Below are 18,606 nucleotides of genomic sequence, written 5' to 3' on the forward strand. Positions count from 1 at the left end.
AAAACGATTAAATGAGGCAAAGTGAGATCATCAGGCTTTATTCTGGCTGAAGTGAGCAGCTGAAATATAAATTGTTTCATTGAGATCTGTTTATAAGAAAACAAAAGCTTTCCATCCCTGTTGCTCAAATAGTTTGGAACTAAGCTGTTGAAATTCTTGGGTCTGTCCTGTTTGTCATCATAGATTCACCTGAAACAAATAACACTTCAGTAACAAACAAGAATCCTACCTACGCCGTATGGACGTTTCAGATTTGAGCTGCCAGTGTGAACCTCTCCACAGAACACCATTCATGTCCTTTGCATGCTGTTGGATTTCCTTCTGACTTGATATTGAGTTGCTGCTTTAGGCCTCAAATGGAGCCTGTTTGTTTGTTGCATGGACACAGTGAGGTTACTGAGAGCAGATAAAGCACCATGTCTTTATATGTATTTTCATCAGCGTATCATAAAACCAATTCAACGCCCAGGCTGAGATGAGGAATATTGATCAAAACTTTTTTCAGTTGAAATCATATTTATATTCATGGGTTTATTGACATGAATGACTTATCTCATGGTCTCTATTAAGATTTAGTGTGTTGGATTCTGTTACCGTAGTCAACTAGCAAATAATGAACAATACACATAGGGTGACGCAAGTGTGGTTTTATTTATTTTTTTATGAAAAATCTTGCACAGGTAAAAACAGATAAAGTTTAGTGTTTGGTGGTGTCCTTCTTCTAGGGCTGCTGTTAAAGCTAGAGTTGGTAATCCTGGAAAAAGCTAGCAATTGCAGGCTACACTTTGAAAAAAAAGCAATCGATAAGTCCCAGTCCCTCCAGTCGAACCTTTCGTCAAAGCTGCACTGTTAAAACACATGAACGCCCACTTCCTGACATCAGCTAGAAGCCCATTTTTCCAGCTGTGTATGTCTCTCAGACAACTGACAGGGTGTGTGCAGTCATACTTTTTTAATGGTATAAAGCCACAAGAACCTTATGAGAATATAAAATATTACATTCAATAGAGTCTGAAAGCTTAATCAAATAGTCCAAGTTTTTCATATCCATTGTTGCACCTGCCAAAAATCTCAAGTGGGATTATGATTGATTCAAACATCTGAAAGCTTCAAACGAGACAGCAAGCTTGAGCTAAACTCTGTAATAGGTCATTGCTTGGATACAGTATCATGCTATAGTTAATTGTCAATAATTTATTATTATTTAAATTCTTGTCAGGGATACATGTAAAACATTAAACATGTTGAAAGAAGTAGAATAAATGAATAAAATTAGCAATTTTTTGTATTTTGTGATTTGACCTTACAACAAGTGAAACTTTTTTTTTTTTTTATCTGTGTTTCCTATTCTGGTCTAATCTAATTTACCTGTTTGGAGAAAGCTGTGATGATACATAGTTTGACTGAGTAAACAAAGTTTAGACTCCATTAGAGGCCACTTCTGAGACCCAACACCCCTCCTATCTCTCCTCCTTCTCCTTCCTCACCCTCCTACCCTCCTTCCCTCCTTCCCTCTGCACGGGCACCATAATCGTCGGTTTCTGCACGTCACTTTCGTCTCCCCCTTCCCCTCGATTTAAACCTCCTTTATCCCACTCCCCTCGCCTCATCTCCACCACCTCCCTTACTGCTTCTCTGCTCTTCCTCTTATTCCCTGATTCTTCCTCCGTTGCTACTCTACTCTCCCTGGACATTTCATCTTAACCACCGTACTCCTTCTCTTGCCTTTTTTCTCGTCTTATCTCTCTTCCTTCCCCTCCCGTTCTCCCATCCCTGTTTCCCTCATCTCTCCCTCTTTGTTCCTCTCTTCCAATCTCTCTTTTCCTCTATTCCCCCTCAGCCCTTCATTCTACCCTCCATCCTCCTCTTCTTTCTTTTCTCCACTCTCTCCTTCTCCTCTCTGACCAAGCTGTTCTTCCTCTACATCCTTTTCTTTGTCTTGTGAGTGCCATAAATCATTTCTGTTATGTTTTAAATTTTTTATTTTTCTGAACGTTGACACATGGATGTACTCATCATCGTGGTTGTATTGTTTTTCTTGTTCTTGTGTTTGTTTGTCTTTGTTTTCCATCATTTCCTTCCTTTTTGGGTTCCACAACTTCTCCTTCTCCCCCATCTCTCCCTCTTCCCCCTATGTTTTTTGTGTTTGTGTGTTTTTTTTTTCTTCATTAACTTGCCCATGCATGCATGCAGCAGCCTGATTACAGGGGCCAATCAGAGACAGACGTTAAAGGTCAAACTGGAGAAAACAGCCATTCAGAGATTAACGAGGCACAAAAGCAGGAAATCAGCCAGCTGGAGCATGAAGAGAAGGAGACAGATGATGAACTGGTAAGTCACTCAAATGATCAAAATCACTCTCATCGAGACACACAAGAGGGAGTTTCAGCCCCAGACTCTCTCAGGGCTGAAAGCTAACACACATCTTGAGCCAGAACCATGAGCCTGAAGGTTTAGGTCAACATTTGTCACTCTCTCATACATACACACATGTATACATACACAAGACAGACACTGACAATATGGATTTGGGTGGTCACAGTCTAGAATGTTGAAGTAACTAAGGAAACTGACAGTAAATGTTAGGTGACTCTTATCAATATTTTACAATATCAGGTGGCTGTGGCTGAGGGGTAAAAAGTGCTGTCCATAGCGGCACTGTATGAATGTGTGTGTGTGAGTGAATGGGTGAATTGCAAAAACTGTACTGTAAACTGGTCATCAAGTCTCAAAAAGCTCTATATAAATACAGACCATTTAGACCATTACATGAACAATGGTAAAATGAATACTATTAACAAACCTTTTTGAGACTGAGAGTTACCTGAAGGGTGGAGAATGATATGAAGGACTACTTGTTTGGTACAATGTTTCAGAATAATAGCTATTAACGTAACCAGCGTGCTGTTGTTGTGTAAAACGTGTCTCCTGCAGACTCACTTTTCTATTTGGAAAAGTAGTGTTATGACTTTCTCAATTGGTCTTTTGCTCCTGCAAAACAACTGATGAGTGCTGTTGACTTAACATCACCTCACATGGTCCACTGTGACCACCGCAGCATCTCTGCTCTGATCACTCTGTGTGTGTGTGTGTGTGTGTGTGTGTGTGTGTGTGTGTGTGTGTGTGTGTGTGTGTGTGTGTGTGTGTGTGTGTGTGTGTGTGTGTGTGTGTGTGTGTGTGTGTGTGTGTGTCTGTACACATGTGCTTATGCAGCAGGACAGCAGAGATATTTTAACTCAAAAATGGAATTAGACATTTAGACCACAACATGGCTTAAAAAAGTAACTAGCTGAACTTCAATGAACAGTCGGCTATTTGGCCAACAGCTGCCGCTTTTAGAAAGCACTGGACATGTGGCGTAATGTCTCAGAGCGGTCATGTTATATTTAGAATTACCATGCGGGAAACTCATTGGCTGCCTTGGGGCGTGCTAGCAGGCATTGTGTTGGATAAACCTGCTCCCAACCATAAGGGTCAGTCATAGTGATGTTGAACATAGACTGCTCAACTCTGGGTCCCCCTTTCCAAGACAAAAATACCTTAACTCAAGGTCCATTTACCAGCTTTTCCAAAGTTTTTATCTGTATCAGTTGTCATCATGTGACTTAGGTACAGATCATCAGTCATAGGTCCTAAATCCTGTCTCATTAGCTGTGTCCCAATTCAGGGGCCACGCAGTCTACCCAGCACACAAAGGAGGCGGTTTTCGTGGGCCAAAGGAAGGAAATGAGAGTGTGGTCTAGAGAGGATTTCCGTGATCAATGTCACCAGCTGATCTTGTCCTCATTGCTGTTGCCTAGCAACAGAGCTGCAGTTGGACACGATGAGAAACTTTTATTGCCCCTTGTTTTTTGTGCAGTGTGCACCATTAGTTGTTCAGTTGAGTGATACTCAGCGTTGGACATCTCGTCGCTTGGCAGTTTGGCATCGAAGCCCAATGAATCTTGGGATAGGTTGGTCCACCCATTGGGCCGTTGTGTCTCTGGGATAGAAGGACACATTTGCTCGGTGCATTTGAAGGAGCCTTCAAAATGGGACAGCCTATTCACGCTGCTCTGACACAATTGGTCCTCAAATGCATCCTCTGAAGGATGCAGTCCCTGAATTGAGACACTGCTATAGTCTCTCTCCTGTCTTCAAAGATGGTTTTAATGGTGAGTTATCCATCTCCATGACAGCTAAACAAAGTCCATCTGCAGATTAAGACCTTGCATGCATTTAAACATTTACATTTAATGTTAATGGTAGGTCACTTAACACAGTACTGATACAAACCCTAATTATGCCTCTGAAAACAGGCCTCTTATATGCATCACGTCACTCGTTCCGAAGCAAACACACATCTGACAGCCTTGCAAAGTTCAATAAGGGCTCACTTACACACACATTTGCTCACAAGAAACACACAATCTGTAGCTTGCCATCAGGGATGTGGTACAGTGGTAGAAAACTCAGCAACACAGTTGCTGTTAACAAACATAAACAGTGACTTCATTGTCAGCTGTGGGACTGACAGGAAGAAGAGACCTTTGTTTGGTTGACATTTTACTGCTGTGTCTCCATGGTAACCAGGGCTTTGTGTGTCTAAATCTTTATCCACAAATGAGAGGGTGAATGGGAGGAGACTAAAATAGAATGAAAGAGAAAGATAACAAGTAGTTTGATATTATTGATTTAGGTAGTTGTGTCTGTAGCAGAGCAGTGACACAGGAGACACCAGTGTTTACATACGCTCACTGTTCAGCAGGATACTGCCACATAAACACTGCAATACTCAGTGGTAGAGTTGTTATTGTAGTAAAACCAGTTATTCCACCTATCCACCAAACATTGCAACTTCAATGTAAGACTCTTCACAGTCACTGCATCTGGCTGTTGGGACACTAACTCTATATACTAGAACTCACCACAAATTTTGTATTTGTGCACAAAATAAATCAAATAGATAAACTAAACAAGTGTTATTTATCCATCTTCAAAGGTGCTGGTGGGCACGTTTTTTTAAAAACTTTGGACAAAGTCAGGTTAACTGCTTCCTGCTGCTTCCAGTCTTAATACTAATCTAGGCTAAACACGTTCTGATTCCAGGACTTGTTGGAAAATGTGCTCCTGAGAATGTTTTTCCCTCGATACTCCAGTCTCCTCTCCACTTTCATATCCATCTATAATTATGAAGTAATGAGCTTAACCGTAAGCATAAAGAATGGAGGAAGGGAGCAACAGTTAGCATGGCTCTGCCCAAATTTTAAATAATACAACTTTGTATTTGGAAAAACATAGACTTTACATAAAGATCTCCAGAAATGAAACCAACATATCCTGGATAAGAACGCTGCCATCTTGCACCAAAGACGTAATTTGGAGCTAGAGTCTGCACAGTAGCGATCAGGGATGACGCCACAGTAGCGAGGAACGGACAGGAAAAATGAGCACTTGAACAAACATCAGTGTGATAAGAACTACCTTCTTATGGTGACGGAAACTATTGCTGAGAAATTGCTGAGAAATATTTATTTTAGGTTACTTTGACTTTTCATTTTGTCCCATGCCCCGTCCACTAACATGGAGGAGGCAGCCATCCACCAGGGGGCAATCAAGAAGCTTTGGCTTCACTTTTTCTGAGCCATCATGTTGTCCTACTTTATACACACAGTGCTGTTAGGAATAATTTTGAGCTTTGGAAAGATCAAGACTAGCTTCCAATGTTTGTGCTATTCTAAGCTATCAAAAACTAATAAGCAGCAAGTAGATAGTGGAATACATAGCATAATATAATTATACAATGTAATATAACTATTCCTTTGAGTGGGTACGATGAGTAACCTTGACTAAAGCACACTGTCAAAACAAAGAATTTGTTTTCTTGTAAAATTCCTAGAGAATATTAGACCGAGGAGTCTGTTTATTGAGTTATTCTTCTATTCTATTCTATTCTATTCTATTCTATAAAGTGGTGTTTTTAGTGCATTTTAAAAATCTCTAGTTGCTCATTTTCCATGGGAAGCCGCCGTGTTACTCACAATCACTTTGGAAGAGAGGTGGGAGTAGTGTGGAAGCTGTGTGCGGCCAGGGTGGAGGTTAGAGAGGCTAAGCCCAGTGGAGAGTGAAAGAGGACATTAATGGTGCAGTGGTGGGTCGATGGATCGCACTCACTCAGCAGCCAAATGAGGCATGGCAGAGTGCGTGAGACGAGGAGTGTGCGAGTGGACGTACAGTAGCGAGGTGTGATGTAAAGTGTGTTGGAGCACAAAACTGCCATGTTATGTGCTTCTTGCACTTGACTGTTTTCCTTTTCTCATTTCCCTCTAACTCTCTCATCCTCGCTGTTTCACCTTCCATTACTGCTTCCATTCTTTTTCTCATTCATCTCTCACCTCTTTACTTCTCGACCTCCTTCTTTGTTTTCTTCCTACCCACGGTTCCCTATATACTGCTCTCTCCCTTTCTTTCATTCTCTCCCCTCTCCCCTCCTTATCCCTCCTTACACACACACACGCACACATGCACACACACACACACACACACACACACACACACACACACACACACACACACACACACACACACACACACACACACACACACACACACACACACACACACACACACACACACTCAGACATTTCCTCATGTTCCTTATTTTCTCCTCCAGCCCTCCGAGTCCAGCGACCTCCAGGCCCTGTCTGAAGCAGAGGAGTCAGCTCAGGGAGCTCAGGAGGAGCTGGAGAAGGAGAACCCAACTCAGAAAGAAACTGTTCTCAAACTCACACAGGTTTGTGTGCAGCATCAAAATCCCAAGACACAATGATCTCAAACTAAAGCCTCTTTTCCACTGGTCAAAAAACCCACTAGCATCTGGCTTTTGTCTGCAATGGGAATAGAGACAATCAGCATTTCACTCCACTCCAACTCGCTGATTGTTTGTTTCTCCCCCTCTCAGCTCCAGGAGGAGCACCAGAAGGCTCTGCTCCGTCGGGACTTCCAGCTGCAGAGTTTGGGTCTCCAGGCTCGGCTGCAGCAGAAGTTATGGAGCCAGGAGAGGACTCTTCTGGTCCAGGAGTCTCAGCACCTCAAACAGGCCCTCCTACTTCTCAGCCTCAAACTACGCTGCTTCCTCAAACAGTGGCGGCTGGGCTGCAAGAAGGACGCAGAATGGAAAGACATCTTGGAGGTATGAGGGGAGGGACTGGACAGTGGCATCTGGCTTTACTTCCTACGTCCTATGAGAATACCATAGAGTTGCAAACTGGATAATTGACTGGTGATACTTCTCTTTGATTGGTTCTGTAGATGAACAGCCTGAAGGATCTCTACCTGCTGTTGGAGGAGGACAACCTCACAAGCCCCGCCCACCAGACTGACAAACGATCTGCTGCTGACGAACAGCCTCTCAGCCCAACTATCAAGGTAGGCAGAGTGACACACACACACACACACACACACACACACACACACACACACACACACACACACACACACACACATCCTCACACACTCTCACATGCATTTCCTGTTGTTTACCCGTAGTCGAGTGCCGTGAGCAGTACTTTGGCAGACCTGAGGGTGGCGCTGCAGGATCTGAGTGGTGAGCTGCGACAGGAGATGCAAGGCTCCCAGGAACTCACCCAGCAGTTTGCAAAGGCCAAGGCATCATGGGAAGTGGAGAGGACAGAACTGCAGAGCCTCATCACACAGGTAGGGAAGAGGAAGATTTGCAGCTGAATGATGAAGCCGTTTTCCTGTTGTTTCTGTTGAGTGAAGGTTTTTCACGGGATGGGGTTGGCAGACCCATGGCCAACACGTACAATTTTACAAAATATAATTTAACTTAACATCCTTTATTGCCTGACATATATTTATACGGGTTATTATTTTGTTAAAAACACTCTACGCCTGATGTCGGTGACCAATGATTCACTCTCTGTCAATCACTGTAACAATGCATTTGGTGACAGGTCTTTTTTCTTTCCTCGAACTGACTTGGTGCTTGTACTTGTGAAACGTGATGTGGGCCACATCACGTTTTCAAGACAGCCCTATGCACGAACATTAGTTTTAAAACAAATGAATCTACTGGAATTGTGCTTGCATGTAATTGGGCAGTTAATGCTTCACCTTGTGGGTAACAGACTGAAGGAGAAGCTGCTCTGAAGTGGCTAATGTTCATTTTGACAAGTGCCTTAAAAAGATTATGAAATCCATGGGGGTCAATTTGTACATCTCAATCTGTCAAGTGGGTTATCCGTACATCCAAGCATTTCATCTTCTGTCTGTCTGTCTGTCCTTCTGTCTTGTCTACAGGCGGTGAGTAATGGTTTTAACGCTCTCTCCTCTTTTCCTCCCTCATTGTCTCTCTGTCTCTCTCATAACAGCAGCAAAGTGCTAATTAATGGCCTCTGAGATAAAACGCTGCCCATTTCTTACCGCCTGGTAATTGAGATATGAAAGAAAGAGAGAGAAAAGGGAGGAGACAGAGGACTGGTAAAATCTGGGAATTAAATATATTTTTTCAAGTGTTCTTATCTCATGTCTCTGAGTTTATAATCCTCCTCTATCTAGCATCATATGACAAATGCATATCAAAAATGTCTTTTAGGTGATGTTCCCTTTAGGTGTGATGTTACCTTTCCCGTAAAGTCTAAAAACTCTCCTGATGAACTCAGGAGCATATGGACAGATTAAGAAATGAAAAGGTCTCAAATTTCGCCTCAAGATAAATAGCACAAGCAGCATTAACACAGTTTGTATTTATTATTCTTTTTGTCTAGGTTATGTATGTCAACCTGTAAAACCACATGAATACAATGCAACTACAATACAAAGACCATAAGCCTCACACCAACTCATTACAAACCATAATAATAAGAACAATTCACACTCAAATATCAACAACAGCTCAACAATCATATATTGTTCGACAACAATGCATCAACATTACCGGAAAATGGACCACAATGCTTTGCAGCACCAACATGTGGTCATAGTACAACAAAGAATAACAATAGAAATGCAATTAACCAAAACACAAGACTACACACACACACACTCAAACACACACTGATGGAGTCATTAATCATCATGTTAAGAGAGATTCTTCCCTCATGGTTTGGTGCGAGATCATTTGTCTTCTGATTGGTTTGGCATTTTGCTCAGCAGCCAATAGGAGATGAGAGCAGTATTACAAACATAAGACACCCTCCTTTTCCTAAATGTGACTTGGCTGCAAGTTTCTATGAGAATAAATTCACGGTCAAACCATTGTAATCAAAGATCGAATCGCCCGGCTGTGATTCACTTCGGCCGAAGCCAATTCATCATGTAGAGCTGTGTCAGCACGCTGGACGACCAACATGAACAAATGTGAGATTTATGTTTTATTTAATTTGAGTGTGTTACACTTCTTTACTAATTTCCTCAAACTGAAACACACATCTCTGCAACACTTAGATTCCATTATTCTCTTTAATTCCATGTAAACTGGCCTACCTGTGTGTGTGTGTGTGTGGGTGTGTGTGTGTGTGTGTGTGTGTGTGTGTGTGTGGGCGTGGGCATGGGCGTGGGCGTTACCCTGGCCTAGATGCCACAGCTGGAACCAATCTCTCCTCTGCCAACAACGCACACTGTATAGTGTGCCATCAGTTTACCCTAGTGGTATTTGTGTGTGTGTGTGCGAGCGAGTGTGTAGACATTACCTAACCAGCCAACCCCATCAGTTCCAAAGCGTTCCTGGCAGTGTGCAGCGATGCCTCCAGCTGCTGCTTTGCTGAACAGGTCAGCTCCATTTCAAACAGTGTCCTACCTGTCAAACAGCTCGACAGGAAATTATCTTCGCTGTTCAGCCTGATAAACAAATAAGGTCACTGAAGTAGAAACAATATCCAGATCCCTGAAAGTATGCAGGACAGCCCTGGCTCCCCCCTGTAATCAGTCACACAACGTGAGTGTCGGGCATGTTATGAACTCCTGTCTCTGTGATGACACAGAGCGAGCAGCTGGAGGATCGTTCATCAAATTTGTTGAATCTACAGCGCCCGTGAAGGCAGGGTGAAGATTAACAGGCAACTGAGACGTCAGTGTGTCACTCAAATGAAGGTGCAACTCAATATTCAATACGTCCTTTTGTTTGTTTTTTTCCAAAATGTTCCAGAAAAGGACTTTTTCGGATCTGCCACAGAGTAATAACGACTTAGATTATATCATATTTATGTATTTTATGTTTTTCATGAAATAGATTATTCACTAAGCAGGACCTGAAGTCTCCTGATGGGATGATTCCAGCAAAGCTAGGTAGACGTAATTGAACTTGCAAAATGGCGAGTAGTGAGTCGTGAACCAGACGTCTCTCATCCACCAATAACCACTGCTCATCCAATAAAATCGCTTCCCTCTTAACGCCTCGGCGGTAAACCTCGTTAAAATGTGGGGCTCATTAAGCCACGTTTATCAATAACCAGAAACACTCTGTTGCCATAGGAGCCGGGAGCCGGGCTAAGTGTGCGTTTGTTGGGCTGTGATTGGCTGCCACAGGTCCATTAGTGCCTTCAACGGATTTCAGTGCCACAGAGCCAGACTGAGAGAGGCAGCCAGAGGATTGATGGGTCTGGGGTGTGGTGTGTGCATGTGCCTGCGTGCGCTTGTTTGTCAAATTGATGGTCCCTGCAGTGCCGGCTGTGTGTGAACTATGAGTCTCAGACAGGGAAAAAGTGAAAGCAGAGCTGCTCATAAAAATTTCAAGCAATCCCACCTAGAAGCTTTGTGACAACAGGCCAGATTTATGGAGAGTGAGAAAAGGGGCGAGAGAGCCTCAAACAGAGGGTGAGAAAGCTGCAGAGAGAGAGAGTGAAGGATGGGCGGAGAGATAGGAAAGGAAGGATCTTCAGAGAGGAATAGAGATTAAAAAGTGATACATGTTCTAATACAGTGCAGCAATGACAAAAGCAGCAGACAAATGAGGACATAATAAAGAGAGCGAGAGAGATCTGGAGAAAAAGGACTCTGAGCTGTGTGTCATATTTACAAAGAGTTTGTATATTCAATGAGCCACAGTGAGCCATCATAATGATGTCATCTGTGTTGAGACCTTGCTTTTATATACACTTGTATGTTTAAATGTATGCTGGTCCAAATGTGAAGATATTAAATTAGGACATCGTCAGCCTCAGCAGTCTCAGAAATCACTTTCCTCTTGAAATCATCCTTGAGATGATGCAAAGATGCTTTGACTTCCCATCTGTGTGGTCAAATGAGCAAATTATCACCATAAATGATCACATTATTATTTTAACCTTTACGTTTAAAGACGGATCTTTGCTCCTGAGTAAAGGTTGTGGTTTTAAACTGTACTTTATGAGCAGGGAATGACAAACACTTAATAAACAGCAAAACATTTTACAATATATGAAGTAGATCAGTAATGTGTTAAATCTCCTCACTGTGCTTTATACAATCAATAAGTAATATATTGATATGTGTTGAACTTTTCTTATATTCCTATGAATGAAAATTATATTGATATTGTTTTACTGCCCAGCCCTACTCAGCAAAGTGTAACACAATTTACCTTTGTAAAGGTTCAACACTTGGCTGCTCATACATTCACAAGTCAGTATTTTACCACACACACAAACTCTCTCTCATCTGGAGTTATCTTATGTTTATATGTTTTCAAAGTTTTTATAAACCCAAAATGTTTGTCCTTTTTCTCGCAATACACAGGTTTGATTGGTATGTTAGTATACAGTGGCTTGTTTGCATCGTTTTACTTTATTATTTTCACTCAAAATACGGATCTGAATCCCCCCCTGGCACTGAATTTATGTTGTGAAGATGATTAATTGCGATTAATTTTTTTGTATAGAAGGATAGTCAATGTGTTGCCACACAGATGGAGTGAAGGATGACGAGACATCGCTGTGTTTCTGACAAAATGAAGTTAACATTTTTACAGACCTTTTTTTTTTATACCTGCTGAAGATCAGCCTGTTATCAAAACGTTGGAAACAAACTTGTGATTTGGAGTCAGTGTGCAGTAATAACAGTAATGGAGATAATGACCATGATCTCTCTGTCTTGCCCCTTCTAGCTTGAGACCAAAGCAGGTAAAGTCGCCGTCTTGACCTGCACCGATTCAATGGATCCTCCAGACCTGAAGGTGGCACTGAAGAGGGAGCGTGAAGAACACCAGCACCTGCTGGCTGAGTCCTATGCAGCTGTGATGGATCTAACTAAACAGGTAAATACTGTGGATGTGCAACCAGTTGGAAAAAGCATTGACTTTTTGTATGCAGCAGTGGGAAGGTTTGGATATTTAATCTACAGTCTACCAACTCTTCAACAACTTGGTTTATTAATTTGCTCAATTTCAAGTTATAATGCAGCCTATTATTTTTAGTTAGTGTATTTGTTACATCATAAGTTATAGTTAATTTTAACATAATCATTTTGTGGTTATCTGCATCCATCTTTTGTCTTCCTCCTCTGGTGTTGACCTCCTCCTCCTCCTCTCATCTCTCCCTGCTGTGGACCAATCAGCTTCAGATCGGAGACAGGAACTGGGGCAGAGAGAAGCTGGAGCTGCTGGAGAGGTTCAGTCAGGAGAGAGCTCAGTGGGAGCAGAGACTGAGAGAGGCCACTGCTCAGCAGGGGAAGGTACGAGTGTGTGTGCGTGTGTGTGCGTGCGTGCGTGTGTGTGTCTGTGTGTGTTTTGGTTGATTGAACCTGAGAGGATGAGCGTGTACGTATGAGATGAGGAGCTCTATCAAATCCGTGGATCAGACATGTGTTTCCTTGTTCACTTGTACAAGCAGATTTAGTCTCACCTGATAATTTCACAGGTTTCTCTGAAATGTAATAAAAAGTTTTAAAAAATCTCAAGGTTGGAGATTCATAGCTTTTTCAATATGAATTCAGACTGACATCAGCAGTGCATCATTCATTCAGTTCAGGGTGACAACGAACACCAGTTTTTACCGCAACATAAATCAGCATCAACCAGTGAAGCACAAATACTTTATATGCATATTTACTGGTAGATCACCTTGTAACAGGAATGTAGTTCTGCTGTTAACAGGAAATGTAAATACACACACACACACACACACACACACACACACACACACACACACACACACACACACACACACACACACACACACACACACACACACACACAAACCTCAGTCAAATCCAAAATATTTTTTAAAAAAATTAACAATTCAATTATATAATCAAATTAAAAATACTGTAATCTACCATAAAGACTAAACATTTCAGTAAAAAAAAAGGTTTAAGAGGAGGATGTTAACAACTGGCACTGTAGGCTTCGTCCACTGTGAGAAAATAAATGACCAGATACCAGAAGCTGCTTTTCAGTGCAGTTCTGTTTTTAGTCTCAACACAGCTTGAGAAGCAAGACTCAGACTTTTTCAAGCTTAGACAAAGTATCACATCCCATTTTCAAAATCTTTTATATACACTGGAAGATTGTTTAGCACAATTGCAGCTCTAGAATAGAAACAACTTCGCCTTTCATTCTGAGGGAAGGACACTAAATCAATCAACCATGTTTAGTTTGGAGGTTTTATATGGCTGCACATTTTCTGTGTAGTCAAGACTTCACTGAGTCAACACTGGAAAGAGACCCAAAGGTTCACGTGAACCAGCTCCTGTGTTTTTATCTTGGGTTACTTTTGTTGATGCTCAACCAGTAACCACACAGACGGTAATGCTGTAATGTGTAAGTGAGGAGAAGCCGTCCCTCTGCTCGTTTCCTCTCCGTGGTCGCACCGTTATAATGTAACGCTGAGCTCACCAGGAAAACATGGTCAGTCTGAACTGCTGATTACACACTGCTGCCTGTCAGCGCCGAGCTGCTGCAGCATGTCAGGGAGGAGGGATGTAGTGGGATTGCATCAGTGTTTAAAGTGCTCATTAGTTTGGGTGGTTTCCATAAACACACACAAAGAAATGAAGACCCAGACACACAGCTGGTGGGTCAGTGAGTCCCCTCTGACGTCTGTGACTGCTTCCTTTGAGGTTTTCAGTCTCAAGGTGTCTCTCGTCCCTTTTTTTTTACCCTCTTTCCTTTTCCAATCACTCCTTTCTTTCTCCTCCGTCTCCCTGCTCTGTCTGTCGAGTGCGATCCCGTCTCACTTCTTCCCAGAAGTGGCTGAGTCCTGTATCAGGAACTTGGCAGGAGAGTGAAGCTTGTTATATTTTTTATTCACTCTTGTCTCTGTCAGTCTGTCTTTGTCATTCTCTGCCACCAATAAATCCTGTCTTGTATCTACTCTACTTACAGTAAATTAAACTGTTGGGCCTCTCAAACCCTTCCTGTAATGTTTGATTATAGTGCCCTCTCCAGGCCAGATAGTTTAAGGGTTGCTTGGGGTCATAGTCACTATTCTGATGTTTATTTATCATTTTTTAAGGTTATTCAGTCGAATCAAGTAGAAATGGGATGTTTTTGGTTGGTTAACCAGCAAATGATGATAAATCATAGCATTACGCCTGTACAATCTCATGCAGTATAATAAAACAGTTTTGCCGTAAAGTTGATTGACACTGTTTTAGAGATGGTCATAAACAAATATGCATTTATGGTGTTGGAGCGTAATGCAGTATATTCAGATAAGTTTTAACATTGTACCAGCCACATGTACAGTGGGGGCCAAAACAACTTTCTGTTTCAATTAAAAAAGTGATCTCAGACATTTGGACCCCACCCCACTGTCTATAAATAAAAGGCAGGCATATATAATTTAATTCTCACAGTTTTGATAATGTCAAAAGATAACATTATCATTGTAAAGGGTTGACTCAATGGCAGAACTGCTGTATTGAACAAAACAGATTGTAGAGGTGTACCTAATAAACTGGCCATTGTCTTTTAAGCAGAAAAATATAAACTCGATGGGATGAATTTAAGTCATTTTTCCCGAATTGTTTTTAATTTCCAATACAGTGTTTTTAATCAGAATTAAAACAAATATATCTGAACAAAACACAATAATTTGCTGTTAAATATTGTTTATACTGTCCAAGTGATGATTTTTTTTTATCAAACATATAGATAATATGGGTTTTAGTAATTATGATAGCAGGGCAATGCTTTTAATTCCCATTAACAATAGGATGTCCATTATTTCATTAAAGTCTGAAATACATAATTCAACGTTTAAGTTTCATAAATGTTTATGACCAATATAAAAGATCGTTAAAAGCAGACAAGGACAAACGTTACCCATCCAGGCAGCCATTTGTATGTTTTAGTGAGTTGCAGGTGAAATTGAAAGTGTTTCTGCTCAACTGAACACATTATCCACAGAGTTCTGGCCTTTTCCCTCCTTCTCATCTCGCTCATTCTGTCTTTTTTCTCTGAGGGGAAAGGGCCTCAGTGTGTGAGATCACCCCTCAAGTGTGAAACACACCGACTCAGCATCACCATCTGTGTGTGTGTGTGTGTGTGTGTGTGTGTGTGTGTGTGTGTGTGTGTGTGTGTGTGTGTGTGTGTGTGTGTGTGTGTGTGTGTGTGTGTGTGTGCGTACAGATAAATCAGAGACTCTCCACTTCCTCCCGTCAGAGAAACGCTCCAGAGGAAATGGATTGCACAGACAGGAATGTGTGGAAATGCTAGAAATGAAGAATGCTACAGGAGCTGTTTGTGCAGATGAAGCAGCTCATATAAATGCTAATAAGCTGTAAAAGGTACATTCAGTGATTTGGTTTTATCTGACAATCTGGTCCTTCTTCTGCCGCCACAGTCAAAGCCATCAGGTGGTGACTCCTCTGCAGACCTGCTCGTCGCTAACGGAACAGGATCGCCAAGGTAACAGTTAAAAAACATCATCTTTTTTATTTTTCAAAGTGTTTCTTTCTTTCTTTGGCAACATGTTTTCTCATTGATCCTCTCATTGTGGTTTAAAGGACTAAATCCACATCTGAGCTGGACGGACCAGAGGTCAACGGAGCAGCCAACAGAGAAGAGAAAACCCAGTTTATTGTCCCCCATCTTTTGATTGGGCCAGAGCTAGTTGACCTTCCCAGGAAGAACTGGACCTACTTGACCAATGAGGTTAAAACGCTACACATTGTTTTACATTTACTGGTTTAAAATGTATGTGATAAGTTTATTTTTATACTTATTAATTGTCATCTGTCTTTCTGTATAATGTAATTGACTATTGAGAAACTAGTGAGACAATGTTAAAGAAGATGGTAGTGCATTTTTTATGATTCAATCTTGTTTTCTCACGTCTTAGACTCCAGAAGTCGGGGACACCTGTAAAACCTGGGATGGTCCCAGCGGCTCCTGCAGCAGTCTGGTGGGATCAGAGCTGGATCTGGAGTGCGTCCAGAGGAGCTACACTGCTCCAGACCGCACCGGCATCCGGATCTACTACAGCCCTCCTGCCGTGCGACGCATAGAGCAGCGGAGAAATAACCAGGAGCTTCAGCGAGTGCCGAATGGGAGCTCGAGTGGCTGGGATGGGGGCGTGCCTGCTGGGGAAACCCTTGAGGTTCAGCAACAACAGCCTTCATCCTCCTCCTTCTCATCCTCGTACGAGCAGTGGCTGAGCTCGCTGTCCAAGCAGCACAGGGAGCTGCTGGAGAGCAGGAGCGGCTGCGTCACCGGGTCCATCCCCAGCGTCATCAACAACGGCATCGGCAGCTCTGGTCACAGTGTGGTCGATGGGATCACGTCCTCTTCAGCTTTCCATGGCCTGGAAATTGGGGAGATTTCAGCCAATTTGAGTGATGACATGAAGGAGATGACCAACTGTGTCCGCCAGGCCATACGCTCCACGTCTCTGGAGAGGAAATCCAGCAAGGAACCCGGAAGTCAGGTGTGATTCCACCTTCCACAACTGTTGGTCTTTGATGATTTTCATGAACAAAAGAGGGCACAGTATTTGCTCTGTTGATAATCTAGCTTTATTTAAAAGAATAAGCTGATTTTTGCCAATAGAACAGATGGTGTGTAATAATAATGAAATCTTAATACATGTTATTTTAATTCAAATAAGTCAATTTTTGTATCCAAATTCCTGAATCCTTTTTCCTTGAACTAAAATTAGATGACTACTCTCAACTACAAACTATTTCAGGTAAAATCATTCAGAATTGTCTCTCCCCTGAAGCACTAAACTTCACATCCCTCTCTCCACCAGACGGCCGGCATTTCCACCAGGTCCACGCAGACCTCTGCCCAGTACGTCAGTATCGGGCTTCAAACCGACATCCTTCCGAGCAGCAGAGGGGCGAGCTTCCACACCAAAGCCTGGTCTCCTCGGCCCTCGTCAACGGCCACATCCTCGTTGGTGTCAGCCAGAACCCGGCAGATATCAACATCACTAGATAAAGTTCACAGCCGCATCGATAGGCCGTGCTGTTCGCCCAAGTATGGATCACCCAAACTACAACGCAGAGTCTCCTCTGGTAATTAGATGTTTGTTTTTTTATCAAGCCCACCTCATGGTATTATGGCTCTGTTAATCTGCTTCATTAATTCTCACCGTGTACCATCTTTATTTTAAATTAATAGTGAGATGTCCAACTTTTTGTGTTTTAGGCTCCACATCCAGGCTGGAAATGACTTCCTCCAGGGACCGCAGCCTGTGGAGCCTCCAGCAGAGACCCATGAGTGGAGGCGGAGGCGGAGGTGGAGGTGGAGGCGGAGGTGGAGGTGGAGGTGGAGGCGGAGGCGGAGGCGGAGGCTCAGCCTGGGCTCGCTCCACCACCACCAGGGACAGCCCCGTCCTCAACGGCCTCACCGATGGCCTCTCCAGCCTCTTCAGCGTGGTGGAACACTCTGGAAGCACAGAGTCGCTGTGGAGGGGTGACGGAGGTAAGATACTGATCTGACCCTTGTTTACAGTCAGTAGGGCTGGGCAATTAATCCAAAATGTTTAAAAACCAACATTAATAACCTCTAACTGACTTAATCTTGCTCATGTCTGTGAATTCAGTTAATACTTTCCCTATGGGTGCATTCAACAAATGTCGGGTTTCCTAAGTTATTATAACACTTACACTACATGCAGTCTACATTGTGTTTGTTTAATTCACGGTTCATGCAGTTCATCTGCCACATACAACACGAGACGTGACACGCACAGCCAGGACATCAGGGTTAAAATGACTGGAACGATCCAGATTCATGATCCGACACAATCGATTAATAACTAAATAAATGTGATAAGTTTGTGTGAAGAGCGAATGAGACGAGCAGACACACATAGACACACACAAACACACACTCCTGCAGACAGAAGAGAAGTTCTTCCTGCAGATTATGATGCAGCGCATTGTTTTAACCTCATTGTTGCAGAAGAAGCGACGCCCCATTTATCCAGGAACATAAATATGAATTCAGCAGGTTTTTATATAGATCAGTTCTACATGTGAGTGATTAGAGCAGAGGTGCAGAGTCTCTTGTTGACTGGCGCTGAGTCTCATGCGTGGGGGGTTGGGGGGTGGCATAAAATAATCTTCATTCATTAATTAGTCATAATCTAGGTTTGAATCGAAGTTTGAAATAATCTGGGTTTGAAGTCATGTGCGGCATTGTAGCCACATCTTAAACCGTGTTATTTCAAGGTTCACGCA

General features: G+C 42.5%; 1 protein-coding gene across 1 annotated transcript in view; it reads left to right on the forward strand.

Moving 5' to 3' along the window:
* LOC117764606 (protein SOGA1-like) overlaps positions 1 to 18,606 on the forward strand; it is an 88,411-nt gene that overhangs the window by 67,760 nt on the left and 2,045 nt on the right. The window contains 12 exon segments of the mRNA XM_034590529.1: positions 2,194 to 2,331; positions 6,653 to 6,772; positions 6,941 to 7,171; positions 7,291 to 7,407; positions 7,528 to 7,695; positions 12,083 to 12,232; positions 12,532 to 12,648; positions 15,762 to 15,826; positions 15,925 to 16,072; positions 16,260 to 16,844; positions 17,169 to 17,436; positions 17,570 to 17,845. Coding sequence (XP_034446420.1) covers positions 2,194 to 2,331; positions 6,653 to 6,772; positions 6,941 to 7,171; positions 7,291 to 7,407; positions 7,528 to 7,695; positions 12,083 to 12,232; positions 12,532 to 12,648; positions 15,762 to 15,826; positions 15,925 to 16,072; positions 16,260 to 16,844; positions 17,169 to 17,436; positions 17,570 to 17,845 — 2,383 coding nt within the window.

This window comes from Hippoglossus hippoglossus, chromosome 7 (genome assembly GCF_009819705.1).
Source record: "Hippoglossus hippoglossus isolate fHipHip1 chromosome 7, fHipHip1.pri, whole genome shotgun sequence".
Lineage (NCBI taxonomy): Eukaryota > Metazoa > Chordata > Actinopteri > Pleuronectiformes > Pleuronectidae > Hippoglossus > Hippoglossus hippoglossus.